General features: G+C 35.4%; 1 protein-coding gene across 2 annotated transcripts in view; it reads left to right on the forward strand.

Moving 5' to 3' along the window:
• The window catches only part of LOC150106468 (cytosol aminopeptidase-like), a 245,362-nt gene that overhangs the window by 165,981 nt on the left and 58,735 nt on the right, over nucleotides 1-20,646 (forward strand). For both annotated transcript variants that reach the window (XM_090393141.1, XM_090393142.1), the window contains one exon: nucleotides 16,742-16,844. In XM_090393141.1, coding sequence (XP_090249267.1) covers nucleotides 16,742-16,844 — 103 coding nt within the window. The remainder of the gene's footprint in view (nucleotides 1-16,741; nucleotides 16,845-20,646) is intronic.

The raw sequence follows: 20,646 nt of genomic DNA on the forward strand, positions 1-20,646 counted from the left end.
ATCAGGTGTTAATTTGCTATTTGCTCTCTAAACTTTAACTCCCTATCCACTAACACTCAAATCTCTGGCTTCGTCAATTTTCTGGAGTACAGCTCCATCAGTGTGGTATACAGCTGGTAATCTTTTCACTCCAAAAGCATAACTTTACACTTTGCCACATTAAACTGACATCCATTCTCCTTTGCCCAGACTGCCAGTCTATCCAAATCATCCTCTAAAATTTTAACATCATCTGTATTAACTATTACTCTACCCAGATTTGCATCATTGGCAAACAACTGAACAGTTCCTCTCAGATCCTTTCTTATATCATTAATGTACAAATTAAACAGTAGTGGTCCAAGAACAGAGCCCTGTGGCATGTCATTAATGACTGGCCTTCTTCTGGGCTCTACTCCTTAATAAACTACTCTCTGATATCTCTCCATCAACTGCCCTTTAAAAAAATTCTGCTACCTCCATATGAAATCAACTAACTCACCTTCAATTAAAAAAGTCTCTACAAAGATTCCTCTTGTTATGATGAGAATCAAACACGGGTTATTTTCCATTCGAAGGGTACAATGTTCAGTTGTTCTTACAGTTGACTGTGGAAACTATTTGCTGATGCATGTCTTCTAGATTGTTCCTAGAACCCCTGGTCTATATATATATATATATATATATATATATATAGGCGCAACCAACCATATATTTTGTCTTATCCTATTCCTTTTGGCTGCATTTCATCTGCTATCATCATCAATAAACCCCCTCCCCCCATTCCTATTTTCTCTCTTCCTTTAAAATACTAAACCCATCACATTCTATCCCTGTAACTACATTATCTGCTATTAGCCAAGTCTCAACAGTGTCTATGACTTTTTGCAACGTTGCACTAACCAATACCAAAAACTCCTTCCTCTTGTTCCTGATAATCCTGATAATTCTTGCATTAGTATACAGAAACTGCAACATCCCTTTAGCTCCCAATCACCTTTACTTCCTGAATTGACTACCTTATTCAATATTTTTGCTTGAGATACTAGATACCAAACTTGTTTGTCATTCTCACACTCACCTCATGGGTGCCTTCACAGCACTCACCTGCATCACCTGCTTAAGTGTTCCTGAATTTGTGCTTCTTTCCATCAAACTCATATCATAGTTCCACAAATTCCACAACATTCTCTCTGCAATTGATTGTTTGAGTTTGTATTAAATTCGTATGCCTTCCTCAATTTGTATTGATTCAATTCTCCTTTATCGTAGCATGGCAGGAGACTTACAGTCTTCATCTTCTCACTTCTTTTAAGCTTTGTCTACCCACTCCTTTGCATCCTCCCTCATAGTATACTTTTACCTCTCAGATCATTAGTGCCAATCAAGGCAATTAGTTCTTTTGTATCACATTTCTGCATCCATACAGCATGACTAATATCGTTAATATTTGCACAAGGAAAACATGATTATAATATTTAGGTCCATTTCATTCTCCTGTATTTCCACCAACACATATTCAACATTAATTCCAACATTACATATGCTTTGTTATTGCCACCCAACTGGCACTCACGCTTAAAACACTTAATATACAGTCGCTCACCAGTTTTGCTCTCCTTCCATAAATCAAATGGAGCAAAGAAGTAAAGATACCATACAAGGAATCAGAAGATAATAAAGGTGACATAAAAATTGAAAATAAAAATATTCCGGATGTCTGGAGTAACAATTTTGAATGATTGTTAAATGAGATTGGCAGAAACATATGAGAAATATTCAGTTGCAATGCCATAAAGATCATTATCAAAAGTATTGATAATGATCTTTATTGCAATGCCATAAAGATCATTATCAATACTTTTGATAGAAAAGGCCATCAGAAGTCTGATATGTGGAAAGATAGCTAGAGCAAATGATATTTTTCCAGAAATTCTCAAATACAGAGGTCTGAAAGTTTTATTTTACACTGGCTATACTGGATAATTCAGAAGGCTTATCAGGAGGAAGAGTTCTGGATGACTGGAATGGAGCTCTCATACTCATCTCCATTTTCTAAAGTTATGCATGCATACTGGAGAAAAGACTAAGAAAAATTGTGTAACAGACACTTGGGAAAGAACAAAGTTGGTTCAGGCCAAGTAAAGGTTGTCAGGATAAGATTTTCACTTTAAGACAAATAATCAAGAAATCATGAAACAAGGATCTATTTAAGTTTTGTAGATCTGGAAAATGCATATGAGAAGGTACGAAGCTGATTTAACTGCTTTCAAATCATTTTGAAAAAGCAGTTAAGAACACTACTGATATTATATGGGATAAATAGGACACTATATCAAAAAATATATTTGGCAGTCATTTGAAGGGGATATAGGTAGAATCTTTGATGTAAAATCAAGTATAAGACAAGAGTGCATTTGCATCTTCACCCTTATTAATCATCTGTATGATTATTCTATAAAGAAAAGTGTCATTAAACTTCATATCAAATTCAACTCAGCCTTTTACTTTATACAGGTGATGTTATACTCCTAAATAAATCCACATGTTCTTTAACTAAATTGGATGACTGCTGTAACAAATCATGAAACTCATTAATAAAAAAATCGCAAAAATTTGAAAATAGATATGAAAATGAAAAACATCAACTGCATTCTCAATGGAGAACCTAAAGAAGTAAAATATACAGTAAAATTTCAGCAGTATAGGCACAATTTTTACTGAAGATGGCACATTAAATAAAGGAAGCTGTTATGGTTGGGAGTGAACTGAATAAATTTATATGAAATAAAAAAGAAATTAGCCAAAACACTAAACTAGCAGTATACAACATACTGTTTAAACCAGATTTAACTTATAGATATGAGACTTGGTTTAGAGGAGTGAAACAGGTGGCATCAGTGCCAGAATCATGTGAAAAATTAAAATATATTAGGAAGGAAGTGATATTGTTAGCATTCAAGAATGTGTGCAAAGTTAATCTGAAATAGTATGGTCACTTAAGCAGAATGAAAGAGGAAAAATGGGCAGTCAAGTTCCTACAAAATATAAAATACTACATGGCCTTCCAACTTCCCTTTTTCAAAATGCACAAGAACAAAACACCACTATTCCTATTCCATATATTTTTGAGGTACATCTGAAAAGATAGCCAAAATACTAATAAAATATAACCTCCATAGCAGATTTTTTTAACATCCACTATGGATAACATATGAAATACATTCACTACCATTATTATGGCAAGTCTGGACTGGCAGCCCATGCTTTGGACACCCCTCCACACAGGATCAGATGGAAGAAAATCAGTGTGTTATATAGAAGTCATTAGAGGTCAAAAAAATTATTGGGTTGGCAAATAAGTTTGTTCGGTTTATGCGTTAGTACACGCTGCTTCACCTGTCACTATTGTTGCGCTACTGTGCAGCGCAGTTGAAAGGCGACATTTCACATAACCTTTCAGTGAATTTTCTTTCGGCCTACTTCAGTTGTGTGTGTGTAACATATTTTTAGAAATGGAAGGAAATACCGTATGTTACCGGCATATTTTGCTTTTTTATTTCAAAAAAGGCAAACGAGCTGCTGAGGCCCATAAAAAAATATACAGCGTATATGAGGGATGGTGCCTTAACAGAACGCATATGCCAAAAGTGGTTTGCCAAATTCCGTTCTGGAGATTTCGACGTCAGTGATGCGCCTTGCACCGGTCGCCTGACCGAGGTTGATTCGAGTGTTGTAAAGGATGTTATCAACAAAAATCCGTCACAAACAGTGTGGGAGATTGCTGCAGTACTGAACATATCCCATACTAGCGTTGAAAACCATTTGCACAAGCTGGGATATGTTTCAAAACTCAATGTTTGGGTGCCGTATGAATTGACTGAGGCCAATATGACTGCTCGCATATCCATCTGTGATTTGCTGCGACATCGTCAAGAAAACGACCCATTTTTGAAGCGGATGATTATTATAGGAGATGAAAAATGGGTCGTGTACGATAATGTGGTACGTAAAAGATCATGGGGACATAAGAGCGAACCACCGCAAACAACTTCGAAAGCGGGATTGCACCCAAAGAAGATCATGCTCTCTGTGTGGTGGGATTATAAAGGTGTTGTCCACTACGAGGTGTTACCATCAGGCAGAATGATTAATTCAACTGTCTATTGCTCACAGTTAACGCGACTGGCCCGTGCAATTAGCACAAATGTCCTGAATTGGCAAATCAGAAAGGAGTTGTCTTTCACCACAACAATGCTAGACCCCCCACACATCATTAACAACCCGGAGTAAATTTGTATGTCTTGGCTGGGATGTTTTGCCGCATCCTCCATATTCACCGGACCTGGCACCTTCCGATTACCACTTATTCCGATCGTTGCAGAATTCTTTGAATGGGGAAACTTTCGCTAATGAGGAGGCTGTCAAAAGACACCTGAATCAGTTTTTCGCCAGTAAACCTCAGGATTTTTATGAATGCGGCATAATGAAGTTGGTGGACAGATGGCAAGAGATCATTGATAAAGGTCAATATATAACTGACTAGTATGTATTATATATATTAAATAAAATGTGTTTCATTCCACTCTGAAAAACCGAACGAACTTATTTACCAACCCAATATTTTTAGAATCAGCAATGGCTATGAATCATTCTCCTAACCTTAACAAGCATGGCTGCATTGATTTGCCAAAAATTTGGGAAACTGTTATCCTAAGATCAATTCCTACACAACTGCAATGCTTCTTTTTTACAATATTAGAGGGCACCACATTAGAATTTTAGATCTTTTATTCGTTACAGTGTAAATTGTCTCACTTATTCATTGTCACATATAAGTTGTGACATGTTTTAGCAAAATATGTTAAGTTAATAAGCATCTTTTTTATAATTTAGTTTGTTTCTTGTTGTAATACCATGCAAATCTTACCTTTCTTAAAGGTAAAATTCGCTTTAGCATCCTTTCCTTCATGCTTGCATGGTGATCAGAATACATCATGAAAATTATGGAATTAATTTTCATGATGTATTCATTTTCGTTACTCTAGTACATAGTAGAATTTTACTCCACCGTGTTAGAGTAAAACTTTAGTTTAATATAAACCAAAATAATCACTTGATGTTTTGACCTTCACATTATACTCATCATCTGGAGTATACACAAAGAAACAAGCTGCACTACAATCTACATGCTGTGCTAAAGTTACTTACAACCCATTGAACTATTAGCCTTACCTCTGGTGAAAAAAAAAACCTTACTACATCAAACTAGAGTCCTGTTATTATTATTATCTATTAGGTTACAAAATTAAATTAAGCTGGAGAACATGTTCACAAAAAAAAATATATAAATAAATAAAAATAAATAAAATAAAAATATAAAAAATTACTTATACAAGTATACATATAAATTACAACAAACTGGTATGGATAGTGGCCAATAAAAGCTTAAAAATTGCTTTGAATCCTAAAGTCAGGGTTTGCTGAAATATTCCACCTTTGATGAGTCCCTAACTTCCTGGAGGTATCTCTTAATAATAATAATGTAATGAAAATAAAAGGATTCATCTTTCTAATTGCATTTGTGGTTTCTAGCTCTTGATTTGATGTTAGCCCAACATCAGATCAATCATTTCCTTCTCTTCATTCATTCTCTTAAAGGATGATATTCATATCATTGTTTTGGACACTGATAGTAGATGATCTTGAAATTTGAGATGTTTGATTGCTGTAGGGTTTGTCATAATTGCTACTACATTACTACTACATTATTGACATAATGTAGCAAAGTCGTGAATAGTTTGAGATCATTGAGAGAGAGAGAAGGCCTGTTATTTCATCCACCCTCTGATACATAGGAAAATAGTTGGTGAAATAACAATCTTAAGGAATATTTGTATAAATAGGGAAAATCTGAAGAGGTCTCTTAAGGATTGTAGCCAAATAACTGGGAAGAAACATCTACATCACTAATTTCCAGTCCTCATCTTCACATGGTGCACCATCTTAAGATATCCACTAGGTACTGAATGAACGAGGATGAACTAGCAATTTGGGTCTTAGCTGACCAAATTGTACTTTCTCTATTGGCTTAGAGCAGAAATACATGTGATGACACAGACATGATACGATTTTGTGCTGGCTGGGGCATCACCCAGTTAAATAAGGCTCCCTGCTGTTCTCATCAAAGAACCAGCACAAACAGTGAAAAGTCAGCCACTGGAACAATCTCAAACTCAATGTCTAGAAGAACAACAACAAACCCAGTGTCTGAATAATCTAAAATAGGAGCCATCAACACAAAGAATATTAATGGAAAAAAAAATTGAATTTGCAGAAGAACTGGAAAAGTACTACTTGGACATAATTGGCATCACTGAAATGAAGAAGAAGACAAAAACAGGTGAGATCTTGCTAAATAATAATATAGACTAATATATTCAGTCAATAATGATCAAGAAAAGAAAGATAGTTGATTGCATTCAACACCAAACATGAAGATAAACTTCTTGGTTGACAGTTAATTTCAAGTTGAGTTGAAATTAACTGGGCAACCTTCAAAATGGAGAAATGGACAATGAAACTTATTTTGGCCTATAGTTCCATCCCACAGAAAGTTCTAAGGAAGAAGTGGAAGAATTTTTCTAGTCATTATGTCAGACAGCTGACTTAAAGAAAAAGGAAAAAGTTGTCCGTGTTGGAGATCTAAACAGAAAGTAGGAAATGGATACACCAAGCATAAAGAAATATTTTGGGAAAATCTAGAAAAAAGGGCAGGGCTACTAAATAAAAAAAAGGTATCTGCTGGATTTCTGCTCAGAATATGGACTAATCATTACTAACACCATTTTCAACATAAAGATGTGCACAAGTTCACATGGAGGGAAGATGTAAGAAATAATACTATGTCATTGTTGATAGTGATATCTTCAAGCTAGTTCAGGATATAAGAGTGTACAGAAGATTTGAAATTGGAAGTGACCATGATTTAATTTTAAGTAAGATAAAAATCAATATCACATTGAAAAGAATGGTATGTAAGAAAGTTTTTTAAAAAATTAAATATGAGCAGCTTTTACAGGTAAAGTATAGACTCAACTATATAAACATTATTGAATCACAAAATGAAATAGTTCAAAACAAGAATCAAACCTTGAATTCTCAGTGATAAACTCTGAAGAAAAGATTGATTTATTCAGCCTAGGAGACATATAGCAAAGTTGCTTGTGTTGGATCCTACTTCGTCTTAATTTATACCTTGGATCCGACTTGTTATTTACTATGATGTTCTTAAACAAAATTATAAGTTGCTAGTTGATTTCTAATTCAGTATAGAGAAAACTTATATTTATAGACTGTGCCACTCTATATCTGAATTAGTTCAAGAATTGAAGAAAAACCAACTCACAACTATCCTCTTTTATATGATGTTATTATATATACTGGCCGAGTATATTTAACTTACTTAATTTTCCCGCTTTGGTTCGAATATTTTATGAATGGTGCAGTAAAAGAGATTCAGGCAAAATACAACTTTTCATTAACAAAAACAAATTTAATTTTAAATTCATAAATTTTACACTTAACTTCAAATCAGTAATTAAGATATCACAATCACTTCAGCTTCTCCGATAAGTACAATCAAACTCTGACAAGATAAATCTGTTATCTCTATATCACAGTCTTTTCATAGTTCCTTAAGTTCCAAATACAATAAAAATTGCAATAATACCTCTTCATAAACAGACACTTTTAATTTTACGTTTCTTTTAATTCTCCGCGATAGTTACTGTTAACATCGGGGAATTCTAAGATGAAACTCACATACTTCTCTGAACAGAAATATTAAAGTTGGAATAATCTTACCGTTAATCTTCTTCCTTCATCAACATACACACAAACACTTTTTATAACTGTAAACACTTTTAACAATAAACATCACTCATTAAAATAAATCTTCTAGCATTAACTGAATTAATTTATGGGCACAATACATATAATCAGATGTTCTTGTATGAAGCACTACTGATTTCTCTTGAATTAGGACAATACACAATAATTCTTTAACTTGGGGTTTTATATGTACAGATGTTCATTCCTCCGGCATTCAAAAAAAATTTTTTGGCACTATAATTCTAAATACCACTATCATTAAACACAACCCTGTTGCCTCTATTTATTCTTTAGTTACTTCTTACTATGCTTCACGTTCCAGTGTGTCCTTGAAAGGTCGGCCCTGAAAATAAATCTCAACTAAAATATCGCTAGTCATTCAGTAGTCATTCAGCTATCTTCCATTGCTTTATTTGTTATTCAGAAACTTATTAACTAACTGCTTCTCAACTTGTAGACTTTATTTAGTTGCTTGAGTGACTTGCCGACTCGCTATTATCGCACTGTGATTGCCGAATGCCCGATTCCAACCTAATGCCAATCCTTCTCTCTCTAATAAATCTCTAATGCTCTAATCTCCTAATTCTTTTTTTTTTTCCAGCGTTCCTCCTTATATATCTATTTTTCCCTCCTAAATTCTTCTCGAGATCTCTTTAATTTTCCAGTAATTCAGCATTTTCAATAAACCTCCTCTTCACGTTCTGTTCCAGTTCTAAATTCTTCTCGAGATCTCTTTAATTTTCCAGTAATTCAGCATTTTCAATAAACCTCCTCTTCACGTTCTGTTCCAGTTCTCGTGCTCGCTTACTTACATGCGTCTCCATGACAACAGAACAAATAAAATTGAGCTATTATATAATGTTAAACTTTCACAAACAGGGATAAATAGAGAATATTTACATTTCAAATAATGCGCAGTTAAATTATCAAATACAAGCTCTTATAATATTAAATAGTAATAATTAAAATAGCTTAATAATATTTTATCACAGAGTTTTTCTACTATTAATACATACGTTCTTGATTAAATAATTAAATATTAGATAAAATTAAAGGTAGTTATATGAATATTAAATTATAAACAAGTGATTTACATTAAATAATATTTACAAATGTAGCCTTTGCCATGGTGGATTATGTTGGATTCTGAGGAGAGTATTAATAATTTAAAGTTCTCTTCATTCAGAATCCAACACTTGCAAGGATAGAAAATAAGAACCCTATATTTGGACATAGAGGTTGAAGAAGCAGTCCTAAAAAGAGAAGAAAGCATACTGGAAGTTCCTAGCAAGTAGATCCCGTAAAAGAATATAGAGAAAAATGTAAGAGAGCTAAGATATTTGTAAAAGTAGCTAAACAGAAGTCATGGGAAGACCAGCAAGAATATAGAAGATAAATGTCTGGAAGGTGGAAAAATATTCTGGAGGCTATTGAAAAAGCTTAGAAATAGAAGAAAGAATGCTGTAAAAGGAATTAAAGATGATAAAGGTGACATAAGAACTGAAGATGAGGATGTACTAGATGTCTGGAGTAATTATTTTAAAAGACTTGAACGAAACAAGCAGTGATGGAACAGGTAGAAAATTTTCAAGGGAAATGCAAACAGGATAAATCTTACCAGGAATACTTAGTAGAGAAATGCTTCTATAATTCAGAGAACCTGCTCAGAAGAATGAATTCCAGATGATTGGAATAGAGCTGTTATAGTTCCCATCTATAAAAAGCGGAATAAAGTTGAATGTTGGAATTATAGAAGAATTTCTCTACTAAGTATTCCTGGTAAGATTTATGCAAGCATACTTGAGAAGCAGCTAAGAAAAATTATGGAACAGAACCTTGGAGAAGAACAAGCTGGATTTAGTCCAAATAGAGGTTGTCAAGATCAGATTTTCACTTTACAACAAATAATTGAGAAATCTTGGGAGTATAATAAGGATCCAGATATGAGTTTTGTAAACTTGTAAAGGGTTTACAACAAGATAGATTTTCAAAACTATAGTTATATAGGGTAAATACTTGACAGAGCAATAAATAGTCTATATTTGTTGTAAGTCACCAGTTAGAATTGAAGGAAATACCAGAGGATGGTTTGATGTAAAATCTAGTGTAAGACAAGGATGCACATTATCTTCACTCCTATTCTTCGTCATCTATCTGGATCATATTATGAAAGAAAGTGGCATTAAACCTGATATTGGAAATATCACTCTTATTCTTCATCTATCTGGATCATATTATGAAAGAAAGTGGCATTAAACCTGATATTGGAAATATCAAATTTTCCTCTTTGCTTCATGTAGATGATCTTGTACTCCTAAACACATCTAGTGCAAGTCTGCAGAATTCTCTAAATTGAATAACAGCTGTAACAGATTTGGCAAGAAAATCAGCAATAAATAGACCAAAACTGTGAAAATAGGCAGGAACATAGAAAACTTCAGCTCATTCTTAAACTTATAGAACAAGTAAAAATTTAGCCACAGTTTTCAGTGAAGATGGAAAATTCAATTTGGAAATAGATAACAGAGTTAGTAAAGGTGGTATAGTGAGGAGCCAGTTGAATAAATTTAAATGGAATAAGAGAGAAATTAGCCGAAACACTAAACCCCAAACCAGTTGAAGTTATGGATCTGCAAGTTGGGTTAGAAATAAATCACTTGATCAAAGATTAGAGACCACAGATTATGAGAGTTCTGAGAAAAATTAGGCTCCTGAACAGATGGCATCAATAAAATTGTTTGCATTCAAGAATGTGTGAGCAGGGCTAATCTAAGGTGGTATGGAAGTGCCTTAGAAGAGCAAAATGTTACATATGACAGTATTGGAGTGTTGACAAGTAATAGACTAATCTGGAGAAAAATTGTCAATAGGAGATTAATAATAATGTCAACTTAATCATGTAGTGCTGTCTTAGTAGCCTGAACACCCCTTGAGGATACACACACACACACACACACACATATATATATATATATATATATATATATATCAGTAAATGATGAGGAGGAGGAAAATCTAAAATCTCTACCATTACATGGAGTGAATGGTCTTAAAGTACTTTGGTACTCCAGTTACAAAATGGAGAGGGCAGACCATTAGGTGGCTGTTTGCTGAGAGACCCTTGATGCCAATCCCTGTTAAATGTTTTGGAAATATCGAGTGCAACAGCAGAGGTTTCTCTAAACCTTTCTACAGTGTGTGTGCCCACCCATAGGTGGGTAATGTAGGCAAGGAGATTTGCTCAGGGTCTTCACTGAGAGAATCCATACTGGTGGTCACTGATTAGTTGACAGTTCTCCAGTTGAAGAAGTTTACTGTTGATGATCTTCTTCAATACTTGAGATGGCATCAGTATAAGCAATAGGTTAATAATTTGATGGTAGACACTTATTTTCTATTTTTTAGGAATTGGCCTCATATAGGCTTTCTTCCTTATTGTGGGTTGGATACCATCTGATATATAGTGCAGAGATGATCAGAGATGCTAGTTCAGAGCACATTTCATGATCATAGTTGGTGTGATTGAAGTTTTTTTGGTATCTCGGTTGATCAAGATTCTTCTATCTTTTTGGCAGAAGGCTATACAAGGCATTTGATGCAGTGTTCAAGATAAAGGTGGAGGTTATTTGCCTGAGTCATTTATTAGGAGCTGGATGAGAAGAATTCTGCCAGGTCATCTTTATCTTAAGTAATGTTCAAAGGTAAAAACAGATATTTGAGATCAGGAATCTTTTGGTAGGACTATCAGACTGCAAAAAAGCACAAATATCACCCTAGTAGAAGGAATCAATGCAGAATGTAATTTGAACAATTAGGATGGTTGTGATTGTTACAGCAATAACTTGGGATTTGGTCCAGAACAGAAGATCAGGTTTGGATGTCTCTTATGTGATGGTGCACATAGTTAAGTTGGTGTTTATAACCACAAGTGTTGAAGTAGGTGATGTGGAAGTTTTTTTTGTTGTTGTTGTTGTTTTCTTTTTGTAAGCCTTTTGAGAGTTTTTGAGGGGTTTGTTTTTTATCTTAATTGCAGTGACACTATATTTATTTAAGTTGATTGTCATTTTAGTGTTTAAGAGGTGAGGAGTGGAACATGCAATGGGAGGAAATACTCTAAATGTGTTGCCCATACAGAAAGTATTCAGTGTCCCTCCAGGCACCATCTTTGATATGAGTTTGCTTGGTATTGTATATGTTTAAAAGGTACAACCTTTGAAGAGTCCTCATATTCACTTTTTCATTAATGCTCTTAAAGTGCTACTTCCATGATGTGCCCTCACATTAGTGAACAACCAAAAAAAGTTTGAAAAGTGCTCTTCAGGTCACCTGAGCCATTAATCAAAAGCACTGATAATAAAACAAATATGCCGAATCTATGAAGATCATGTTAATTTGTTTAACAGTATTGATTCACAACAGGAAGAATAATAAGAAAATAATTAATATTTATTTAACTTATTTGCTGATATTTTGCTAGTATTATATCCAGCACCTTCAGAGCACAAAAGCAGTTTGTCACGGTACAGAAACAGCAACAATTCAGTTAATAGTGGGACCAGTTTAAAAAATTGTAATAGACAACACAAGAAACTAGAGTCCTAATTGGTGCCATCTATTGTTGAATAAAGAGAGAGAGAGAGAAAAAAAAAACAAGTATTAATTTGATTTTTAAAATTACTGTCTCCCAGATTTTTGGTAAATTGATACAGCCATACTTGTTGAGGTTTGAGGAATGTTTTAAAGCTGCTGCTCATTCCAAAAATAGTCTCTCGGTGACTTATGACTTCTGTGTAGCACTTTCGTTTTCTTCCATTTGATCCTGTGTGAAGGAGTATCCAAGGCATGGTCTGCTAGTCCTGACTTACCATAACGATAGTGTCAAATGTATTTTATGTGTTCACATAGGTGGGTGTCTACAGTAAGCCAGGTCATAAGCACAGGGCACTTCATGCACTTCTGGATGTGATAAAGGAGAGAGTTTGGCCTTAGGTGAACAGATCAGAGTTGCCACTTTGATATATGATTTAAATGTGGTGAGGAGCTGATATTTATTAAGCACTCTAGATATCTTTTTGGTGTACCCTGAATGTAAAGGATGGTAACAGTTTGCCTAATACATTAGACTACAACAAATGAAGGGAATTTTCAGGGAGCATTTAGTATTTTTTCTATTCTTTGTGAATTATAGCCATTGGCTAAAATAGTGTGATGCAAATAAGTGAGTTCATTGGTAAGAGCATTGTCATTGGAACAGATGTTCCAATGACAGCTCTGACTCTGTGGGTTCATGTTTTTAGGACACCATATTGTTGAGCTGGATGATGGTGTGATTGTTTGTGCAAATATCTCCCTGTATATGTAGATTTTCTATAAACAGAAAACTATAATGAATTATCAGGAAGGCATGTGACTAGTGTATCTAGGAACACTGTTGGTGCCAGGTTATTTTGTGCCCTAGGCAAAGTTTACAAGTGCACCCCTTATTTCACAAGTTGGATATTTTTTAAAATGAAATTTTAAATATAAAAAATAAAAATTATTTTGGCATGCTTTATTAATAATATACAAAGTAATATACAATATGTATAATATATGAAAATCAAATTTTAATTTTTCTCGCCTTCAATTTTGCAAAATTTTGAAAGTTTTGTGCCCTAGGCAGTTGCCTAGTTTGCCTAAATGGTAACGCTGGCCCTGTCTAGGAAGGGCAGACAGTCATTAGCTTCCTGTTTCATTGTGAAGTGGATTTTAGGGTGTTGGCTATTAAAATGCAATAAAAATGTCTGTGTCTAGACCACATGGCCAAATAACAAATACATCATCAAAATAGAACAGTCAAACAACTGGTGTGAGAGTCGCTGTATTTATTGCTTTGTTTTCTAAGTGTTCTGTGTAGAAATTGGCTAAAGGGTGAGAAAGAGGGGAGCTATAGATGTTGTATATTTTACCAGCAAAATATCAGCAAATAAGTTAAATAAATATTAATTATTTTATTATTATTCTTAGTTATGAATAAATTCTGTTAAACAAGTTGCCATGAACTGCCAACATAAGCCTTTCTACTCATTTATATCTTTAAAATATTGCAATATGAAGGCAACTGATGCCAGAGGTTATGTAACTGTTGTTTACTTTCAAAACTTCTGTAGTATATATATAGTAATTCCTGCCATAGAGAGCAAACAAGGAATTTTTCAAGCCATTTCAGGTCTTCAGTAAGCAGGGTTGTGGTGGTATTGTAATGGGCAGTGAAACTTTATTCACTGCCTAAAGATATTATTATTATTATTTCGGGCGACTCCAGGAGTCCTTAGACTCATCGAGGGAGGCCCTAAACATCATGTTCACAAGCATCCATGTCCACAGTGGCAAATAAGCCTATACCCTGTTGGTAAGAGAGAAAAGTTATTCACTTGGCCAAACAGAATAGCAGGAATGAATTGAACTTATTTGAATTTTATTTCGGAAACACATAGATTTTTAATGGGTGATCAAAATTAAAGTCTCCCTGCTTAAGCCTTGTGGAGCTCCATCTAGTGATCAAGATGCTGCGAAACTTTGCATGAATGCATTGCGCATCATGCGGATGCAATATCCAAGGGAAAAAAAAGTAGTTACAAAACCACCAGGGGTGTGGTATGATATGGTGTACCAAATGAGCTATAGTAATTTTTCTCTCTCTGTGTGTGTAAGAAGGAGAAAAGTGACACAAGCATAAATAATACTTTTTTTCTCCCTCTTCCATTATGCATTCATAGGCTGCTATTCTTGGTATTCCACATCCTTTGCACAGTGTGTTCAATGTCCAAATGCAGATGGTCATGACTGATGTTATACACATGCTGCATTATGCTGTCTTTCAGCACTGGCAAGTTATCAGGATGAGCTTGATAAACCCTGTCTTTGAGAAATTCTCAGAGCCAGAAGTCACAGGTGGTCAGATCAGAATGAGGTGGCAGTGCAGTGGGAAATGCATGACTGATCACTTTGGCTTCCATGAAATGTTCTCAAAGAATCTCCTGTATAGTTCGACTGATGTAAAGGGGGAATAATCCTGCATAAGATTTATTTATTTCGTATCCAAACACATGTGGTACAGTAGTAAGTGGTACAACATTATTTATAACAAATTAGGATACATTACAAATGAGAATAACTTAAATTTGATAGGTGAATTATACAAGGAATAATAAGTAAAATATGAAGAAAGAAACTATACATAAGTTATATACAATAAATATGGCCAGATGTTCCTCTAGTATCTTGAACAATCAACTGCTCTTTCTGTGCAGGATATACGGTCCTCTGTTGTGCAAGGCGATTGAAGAAAGGGACAAGAAAGAAAGTGCTCTGTGGATTGGGTTGTCCCGCACTTACAATTATCTGGTCCACTGAGGTAGCCCCATTTGATGAGGTTTTGTTTGCAGCATTCTGTTGTTCGAAGTCTGTTGAGGCTTTTCCAAGTATTCCAGTCCAAGTGGGCACCACGTGGAAGATGTTCGGCTGTTGGAATACCAGTATTATTTTCAGGGTATAGTGTAAACCATTGTTGAAGTCTTGTCTCTGGAGGGTTTTTAGGTGGTTCAACAGTTGCAAGGAAGCTATGTCAGGATCTTAGTCTTTGGGGTACTGTGGTCTGACCAAATAGTGGGGTGCCAGCAGCTAGGTTCTCATTTCTGCACCCTGTTAGTACCCATTAGGGGAAGCTAAAGCTGCTATCAACCAAGCGAGTGATCCTTCATGAGATGACTGAGTCCATGCACAGACACTGCTGTACCTGTGGCACAACAAAATTGTTTATCATATTGTGACACCTCTCAGCAGTAACTGAGCAGGTCACAGGACTGACTTGCAAATGTCCTCAAAGAAGATTGGTCCAATGATAAATGAAAGTGTAAATCTGCACTAGACAGCACCTTTGGGTGAATGCAAAGGAATTTGTTGGATTGCATGTGGGTGTTGTGTAGCCATTACTCAGAAATTATGGGTATTCACTGCTCCTTTCAGGTGAAAGTGAGCCTCATCTCCCCATAAAATCATCCATGGCCACGCATTGTCTAACTTTACTTGAGCAAGGAATGTGTAAAGTGTGAATATCATTCGACTTTCAAAGTCCTGCAGGTGCAACTCCTGTGTCAGGGTTATCTTGAATGGTAGAGATGCAGAATCTTCCGTGGAATTTTCCAGACAGTTGTGTAAGGCACATCCACACATGGATGTGCCTTACTTAATTGATATAACACATGCATTGAAAGAACCAACGCTGTTATTTGTGGCCTACTCCACAGCAGTAGCAACTTCATTCACTTGTTGTGAATTGCTTGGTCTACAACCTCTGTGAGTCTAACTTCCAATGATCCCATTTCTTCAAAATGACTAATCATTTGTTGCAGAGAACATGGAAATAGTGGACCTCATCAACATTTGTTCAGCTGATGAAATTTATGGAGTGCAACAACAGCATTGCAATTGTTTAGGTAGTACAGCTTCACAAGCAAAGCACATTGGGACAATGTTAGTGCCATCACAGTATTAACAACCAGACTGAAGGAAACGACCCTATGTCCATCTTTTAAACCCTCCTGGCACCTACCAATTTTCATGATGTGCAAATTCCATGCATTTGGTGTTTACAGTGCCCCTGGTGGTGAATTTTGAAACTACATTTTTATTTCTCAGATATGATTTCTGCATGACACACAATGTTTTCCTGCAAAGTTTCACAGCATTTGGATTACTGGATGGCACCACACAAGTCCTTAAATAGGGATACTTTAATTTAGATCATCCTGTATATAATTAGATTCTAGTAGACATTGACATATGATCTACATTAATTATGCTATATGATTGTGTGGTTTCATTATAGGTTATTAATCCAGATGCTGAAGGACGACTGATACTGGCAGATGCTCTTTGCTATGCTCATACCTTTAATCCAGATATTATTATTGATATAGCTACACTAACAGGTAAGAAAGGAATAATTATTATTTATCGATAACTTTCTAAAAATGACTTGCAGATTAAACTATTTACCATGCCAGGCATAGTAGAATAGTTTAGTCATTTTTCATTGTTTAAGAGATACTTGTGCCATTATGGGGTTTCTTTAACATGAAAAATACAAGGAATAAGTAATAGTATTTATTTAAGGTAGAATGTGAATGGATTGATTTGAAAAAATAAGAGCCACATGATGTTATACATAAAATAATGCAATGGTAACTGAGGGAATACTGCAATATTAATTATTCATTAGCTATTTAAAAAAATTATTGATGTGTAATTAGAATAAGACTTCCCCATATTGTAGATAGAAAGAGGCAGTCATTCCGATTTAAGTTCAGATGGTGAAGTAAGGCCTTAGCGCTTTCTTTAAACAAACATTCAGATTTATGCTGACATCAATGAAGCGAGTGTATTTTAGAAAATAGGTTATTGTGGTCTATTCTGTGCTGTGCCAAGCCAGATTTCTTAAATTTACTGTTGCTAATGTAAGATTGATGTTTTTGTATTCTCTTTTCCACTGAGTGTCCATTTTGTCCAGAGTAAGAGTGATAATAATCACAAGCAACTTGGTAGACACCAGAGAGAGTGACAGGAAACCATTTATCTTTGGAAGATTTAAACCATGCTGATAATTTGTTGATAGGAAGAAAAGTAGCTGAGCTGCTAAATTGTATTTTTTAAGAATTCTGGAAATGGGTTCTGAGATGCCAGAAATGTATGAGATTGGAACTCGACATACCGTTGCCTTGTTACTTGAGCTAGGATTATAGAAATTAAAAGGCTGTTACCTGGTCCTTTCTGAGAAGCCATTGAGTTTCATATATCATTTGATGTTTAAGAGTTCCTGCTGTAATAGTTGAGGTGTAGAACAAATAGCAGAAGCACGTCACAATAAAGTTTTTATAATTGCAGTCTGTCTTGTGTGATGTATTGTGAGCTGATTGATGTTGAATGTAGTGTGTTCAGTGAGGTAGGGTTTTGATATTAGATTAGCACTTTCTAATTAAATTTTAAATATATATTGGTAATTGTATATCTGCAATCTTTTCAACTTTATGATTTCTTGTAATGATGGTATTACTGGCTCCACTCAGTGACTGGCAAAAGCCTGCCACCTGCCACCTGTTTCCTGTGGATTAGAGAGGCTCTGCTTGGTGGCAGGCTTTGGGAGCCAGACCCAGAAGAGAGAGAGAGAGAGAGAGAGAGATACCGAGGTTGAAGTAATGAAGAAATCATATATTTCTCATATACAAGTAATCAAAAGGTGTTATGTCACACCTTATTAAAATACTCTGGATTAGAGATAGGTATTGAAATCCTTTCTTTCATATTATATTGAAATAGATATTGAAAGTTTTTCATTTGGTTAACTGGTGATTAGTTTACGGAATTAACAACGCATATAAAGTATTTCGGCAACGTCACATTGCCATCTTCAGGAACATAAAGATATGGTATGTGCACGCAGGCACTAACACAAAGCAAATGAGGAAGAAAGCAAGAAACTCGTATTGTTCCTAAAGTCCTAATGGTGCCCTCTGGCGGGCTAATTTGGTAGTCTTGGCAGTTGGGCTGAAGTTCTCATAATGTAAGTCTCCCAAATTTGGGGTAGTTTCATGCACCCAAATTTGTTGAGGTTGGGAACGTTTTTTAGAGCTACTGAAGATTCTTTGAATAATCTTTCGTATTTAAACTTGCTGCGATGAATTATTTTTGTTTTCTTCCAACAAATTTTATGGTGGGTATCTAAGGCATGGTCTGCCAGCCCAGAGCAGCTGTACTGGTGGAACCGGATGTAGTCTTTGTGTTCTGAAATCCTGATATTTGTTGTTCTGCCTGTTTGGCCAAAGTAGGACAATTTGCAGCTGCAAGGGACCTGATATACACCAGGTAGGTCTAGGGGAAGTGGTTGGTCTTTGGTAGAGCGGATAAGGGATGCCAACTTTTTATATGGTTTGTAACAGGAAGTAAGGTCATATTTTTTGAGGATATTGGTTATTTTCTCAGAGGTGCCAATGTATGGGATGGCGATAGACTTGGTGTAATCTTTATTGGGGAGGGGGGTTGTGGTTTACTGGTTTTAGTATTTTTTGGATTTATCTAATATTGCTTCCTTTAAACATCTCTTAACCATCTCCCATGTGCTAGCATCCTTCTCTAGCAGATTTTTATGCCATGGCACTGCTTCAAGAAGTCTCCTGAGGTTGTAATAATCAGCTGCCTTGTAGTTCCACATATACTTCTTAAATGAAAGTTCCATCCATTTGGCAACCTCCTAAGTCAAGACTGCATGATCATGCTTATCATTCAGAGGCAATGTGGCTGGCTACCTTGGTTATAGGAAGATCTTTTAATGATATCGCTAGATCCAGCAAGCTCAAACCCCAAGTACTGTCCATTCCATGATGTTTCAAGTAATTTTTACTTAGTACGTTTATAAATTCCATTCCTTCTTTCCTTTCTGATAAGTTGATTTTTCCTCCTTCCAATCTATGTCCCTGTAGTTGAAGTCCCTATAATAATTACATGACCAGCATCCCTGTAATACTTTGCCGATTCATGTCATTCATATCTTCCTTTGCACCTGGCCAATAGGAGCAGTTCTCTCACATACTGGATTGCCTCAAAATACTACCTTCCAAATCTATTCTTCTACTGGTAACTCCCTACTGTTTTATAGCTGTAGTTCATCTGCTATTATCAGCAGTAGTGATATCCCTGCCTATTTTTTCTGTGAACTATGAAATACTATATCCATCACATACTTTCCCAATAACTACATCAGTTGCTGTCAACTAAGTCTCACTAATACCTATAACTTTTGGCCAGGTTGTACAACCAATGCCAAAAACACCATTCTCTTATTCTTGATGCTTCTGGCATTAGTGTACATAAACTGCAGTATCCTCTCCTTAAGCCCACAACTATCTTCACACCTTTTATTGACTATTCCATTCAAATTCATTGCCTAGGAGACTATATTTAGCATTTGTTTGGTCATTCTCGTGTGTGTCTACTTCAAGGTTTCTTGCTTGTATCACAGAGAGAGAGTAGTCTCAAATGCAAATGGACGTGCCTGAAATCGCTTCTGCTTTTACCTTAATTTTGTGTGGTATCAAATAGAAAAACTGGATGTATCTAGTATCGACTGATAGCTCGTACAGTGCTCTATCTAACAGTGATTAATTTACTGTATAGTTTCATAGTTCTAAGCACGTATAAGTGAAATTTTATTCTATCTTTATGAACTGAATACTGCTGGTCAGACTATCTGTTGTTCAGCTACCTCAAAGACAACGTCCGGGTCATAATAGGATTAGCTGCTACAGCAAGGGCTAACACCCCCCCCTCCCAACTGCTGCCACTGGGAGGTACAAAAGACACAAGAAACAACCCTCTGAAGCCTAATTCAATGGAAGCATCGCTTCTAGGAACAAGCAGGAAAACTGTAAGTACACTATCTTAAACTTTGTATCTTAGAAAGCATAGCAGTTCAATAGGAAAGCTATAACACACAACTTAACTAACATTAAGATGGAGGCACTGGATGAATTAGAGTTCAAAAAAGCCCTAGATTTGCTGCATAATGTTGCCAAAGTAAGCAGTAAAATGATTTTAAAAAGGACATACAAACTGCAGTGAGTGAACTAACAAAGGTTTTCAATAAAATGAAAAACGAAACTAAAGTATCAATACAATTACAGACCACCACAAACAACCTGGAACAGGTTAACTTAGCTCAGCCTACTCAGCTATACTCAC

Source organism: Typopeltis vanoorti, chromosome 5 (assembly GCF_054136105.1).
Source record: "Typopeltis vanoorti isolate ZY-2024b chromosome 5, IOZ_Tvanoo_1.0, whole genome shotgun sequence".
Taxonomy (NCBI): domain Eukaryota; kingdom Metazoa; phylum Arthropoda; class Arachnida; order Uropygi; family Thelyphonidae; genus Typopeltis; species Typopeltis vanoorti.